General features: G+C 26.2%; 2 protein-coding genes across 2 annotated transcripts; both read right to left on the reverse strand.

Annotated features, from left to right (window-relative positions):
* Positions 1 to 533: 533 nt before the first annotated feature.
* On the reverse strand, positions 534 to 1,395 carry OCT59_002836 (uncharacterized protein; the record flags this gene model as incomplete). The annotated part of the gene is made up of 5 exons (XM_066145214.1): positions 534 to 550; positions 621 to 697; positions 764 to 832; positions 921 to 979; positions 1,291 to 1,395. The coding sequence occupies 5 exons, from the start codon at positions 1,393 to 1,395 to the stop codon at positions 534 to 536; spliced, it is 327 nt and encodes a 108-aa protein (XP_065995957.1).
* Positions 1,396 to 1,990: 595 nt separating this feature from the next.
* Positions 1,991 to 3,979, reverse strand: OCT59_002837 (uncharacterized protein; the record flags this gene model as incomplete). The annotated part of the gene is made up of 1 exon (XM_025329479.2): positions 1,991 to 3,979. One exon carries the CDS (start codon positions 3,977 to 3,979, stop codon positions 1,991 to 1,993), a length of 1,989 nt encoding a protein of 662 aa, XP_025168529.1.

The following is a 3,979-nucleotide window of genomic DNA, read 5'->3' on the forward strand; positions in this document are numbered from 1 at the left end:
AACTTTCGTTTAAAAGTGCATCATGGTATACTTTTAATCACGACAATAACTAAAATGTTGACTCAATCATTGTACAGATTATCACATTACTGCTCAACCATCTAATACTGTAGATTCTCTTTTAATGGAGGGTTACGCTGAACATAAGAATCATTAAAATGACGATAGTTGTAACAACTTAATCCTTCTCTCCCTTTCACCATCATCTTGATCTTCATCATTTTTAAAAAAAAATATGGAAAAGATTTTAACAAATATGAACATTTGAAAAATATAACTAAACGTTTAATTAAATCAATACCTGCAGTATCGTGTTCTTTGATATAAAATTTTTTAAATCGTGCATGACCAGGATGAAACATCCGTTTTATCATTAGAATACTAATTCTGAATCTTTCATAAATCAATTTTTCAAGAGTACTTGAAAAAAAAATTGATCCAATTAGACATTAACATAGCCTTAAGTGTTTTTATAGATGTTGAGAATAAATAAGTCTTTGATAAATCTTTAAGGCGGTTGATAATATTCACCATCAAATCAATATAAACTCTAGAGGGTTTGAAATTTTTTTAATACTTTTGAATATGAGTTCAAAAGCAAAAAAATTCTTTCAACTCACGTAGCCTCATAATGAAGCGCAGGCTCGTTATGACTGCAATTTCTTGGGTATAACGTTTACTTGTACCCGTAAATCTACTGAAATTAGATAGTTGTGAGTTGTTGCAACCAACCACAGTTTGAGTAAATTTCCTTGTTACTTACCTCAAGAAGGTTTTTCTACTTTTTGTGTCATTCATTCTATCAAACAAAGATATGTCGTTCCCTATATAACTTGTTTCAATACTTTTCTATTATGCCTCTATCAAAACAGCAGTAAAATTTACAATACTGAGATATATTGAACATTATGAAAAAATACCAGTTGATGACACACTTGCTGCCGCATCTTTGGATATGGTTTATTAATTGTTTGTGATTCTATAATAAGGTGTAAGGTTTATCCTGTTATATACAAAATCTTTGTGGAACCTAGGAAACAGAAGTTGTATAAGTTTCACAGGACAATCAGGTGATATTTTTATTTATTAAAGATCGTTAATCTGCCATGTAGGGACCACACCTTTACATGCATGATTTATTACATCATTGCCACCAGATGGTTTGCAATAAGAATATTTTATTCGTTAGTATGTAAGACTAAATACAATTGGGGGATTCAGTAATAAAAATTTCTAAGAATATTAAAATCAAATTTCTATCAGAATAAACTTTTAAAAAATATTGCGAACCTCAATGGATCGACTGGAATACTGGATCGTTCCCCTAAGATCTACATAGTAAAAATTTCCCACTTTATCTCCAACCATATTCGTTGCACAATCACTATCACACATGACTCCTTATTATAATAACGATTATTTTCTGGTAACGCTTTACGTTTTGCGTGATCCAAAATTGGTATGGTAAAAATTATCGATTTTTTTTTTTTTAAGTTGCTTCCAAATTACCCAATAGTTTAAGGTCATTTCAGTCACTTGACTCGTAGTTTAAAGGTCGATTGCAGACAGCGGACCGCATCTAAATTAAATAATACTGCACCCCAAAATTAATAATCATTAGATAAAGTCATCCTCTACAATATTAATACGTCTAATATATAAATTCGCTAGAAAATGCTGTATTGGTTTAATATTTATTTCTTTATAAATATGTTTATTTTCCTGTAAATTGCACATGAAAAATGAATTTTCTGGTTTTGACACTTTTAATTTTTATGAAGAAAGAAATTCTATAAACGATGTTTGAATTTTTTATTTTGAAAATTATTTCTATAATAAAATATATATATATATAAGATAAAATGAATAAAACTATATGTATCTAACAATAAAATTGTACAATTTCTATTTAAACATATATAACAAATTCTATAATCTATACTGTATTTTACAAATAAAATAAATAAATTTATATTTACAATTCACTTTTTTAAATCCTTTTTGGATCAAAGAATGCATATTTTAAATTATTTTCTAATTTCTTGAATTTTTTTTTGTTCTCACAAATATTACAAATACAATTATCTTGATTACAATAATTAATATTAATATATTTGATTTTAATTTCACGGGTTTTTTGTTTTAAGAAAATCGGAACAAAATTGTTTTCTGTAGAATATAAACTAATAAATTTTGGTGTTGTTGATTTTAATGAATTAAGCTTAATAAAATTAAACATTTTTCTTATCTTACTCATATGTTGGAAAGGTAAAATTCCATAATTATCAGAATCAAGATAGTTTAAAATAATGAGAGTATGGAATTCAAAATTATTGGGTAAGTTGACAAAATGATTATTTTCTAAACAATAAGAAAATAAATATGACCCAATTTTTTTATTTCCTCTATCATTAAAAAAATAGTGTCCAATAGCTTGAGAATTGTTTGAAGAATCTAATTCACTTAATATTGAAGTTCCAAAACAAAGGATTGATGGATTATATTCCAAATCCAATGATTCAGCAATAGCTTGGCAATTTGATCCATTAAAATTATTCTTTAGAACTTCCAATTTAATATTAAAATCTGAATGATTATAATCAAAATTTATATCATAACCAACGATCATCCACATGATTTTCAATTTACATTGACGCCTTCTAAATTTGTTTTGAAAACAATGAATGATAAGTTTTGGATCTTCATTTGATGGCCAAACGATTTGACAGTTAAAAATATCTTTTTCTTTTTTATCAATAACTGTTGCAAAGATACTACATTCAGCATCTTTATTTTGAAGAATTTCTAATAGATTTTCTGGAATGTTCAATTTAAAAGTATGATAGTATTTTTCAGGTTCAGATAAGTGATAATTGTAATCTTCAGTATTTGTATAAAGGATTTTTTTTCCAACTAATAATAAAATTTGTTTACGTAAATCTTTAGATAAAAGTTGAAAAATATTAACCGGATCTTTAAATTTTATGCAACTCCAATTATTAAAATCTTTTAAGGATTCAACCCAATCCGTTTCATTAAAGTTATTGGAACAAACTTCTTTCCCTCCATATAATCTAAAACTTTGATATTTTGAAGAATTATTTTTGCTTAATGATTTTGATGATTTTTTTTTAGTTTTAATATTTGAAGCCTGATAACCTGTATTTTTAACATATTTACCAAAATTCTCTTCAGAATTTTCTCTTGCAATAAAATAAGTTCTTCCACCTAAAATAACTTCATTTGGAATAAATTGACCAAAATCATTTATGATATCTTTAAATTTTCTTGGATCTTTAGAATCTATAACATTCTTTACTGCTTCAATAAACTCAGTAGTTGGTTCTAATTTAAATTTTAAAGACATTTTTTTCTGTTCAATAATATTATAAGTTAAATTAGATGCAACATTAGAATTTTTGATATTTGAATTTCTTATCGATACTCCCAATTTTGTAAAATTTGGTATATCAATATCTGCAATTAAAAGAAAATCATTTTTTATAATCTTATTTTCTTCCGAATCAATTTGAATTGTACTATTTTCATATCCATCAACAATTTTATTCATTTCGCAATCCACTATCTTGAATGCTCTATTATTCGCTTTTTCTAGAGTTACGCTACGTCCATATTCCAGTTTAAGCTTGTCTTTAAAAAACCTCCAATCGGGTTCTGATTTTAAATATAAAATATTACTCTCTTTGTTTATAATATTTTCTAAAGTTATCGTTTCTTCATCTTCTCTCGCTATTACGGCTAACAAACTTCCACTAGTACTACTATTATTGTTGATTATCTTTGCAAATGAAAATGTATCGTTCATTTTGATTTCACTATTTTTTTCGAGTTTATCACGAATTTTTGACAAGTTGTCTTTACAATTTAAATTGGCTGATACAAGTTTTGATGTATTATCCTCTTGTACATTAGTTGAATTCACACTAACTATTTTAATTTGACATACGGTATTAGCCAT

Source organism: Rhizophagus irregularis, chromosome 11 (genome assembly GCF_026210795.1).
Source record: "Rhizophagus irregularis chromosome 11, complete sequence".
NCBI classification, from domain to species: domain Eukaryota; kingdom Fungi; phylum Glomeromycota; class Glomeromycetes; order Glomerales; family Glomeraceae; genus Rhizophagus; species Rhizophagus irregularis.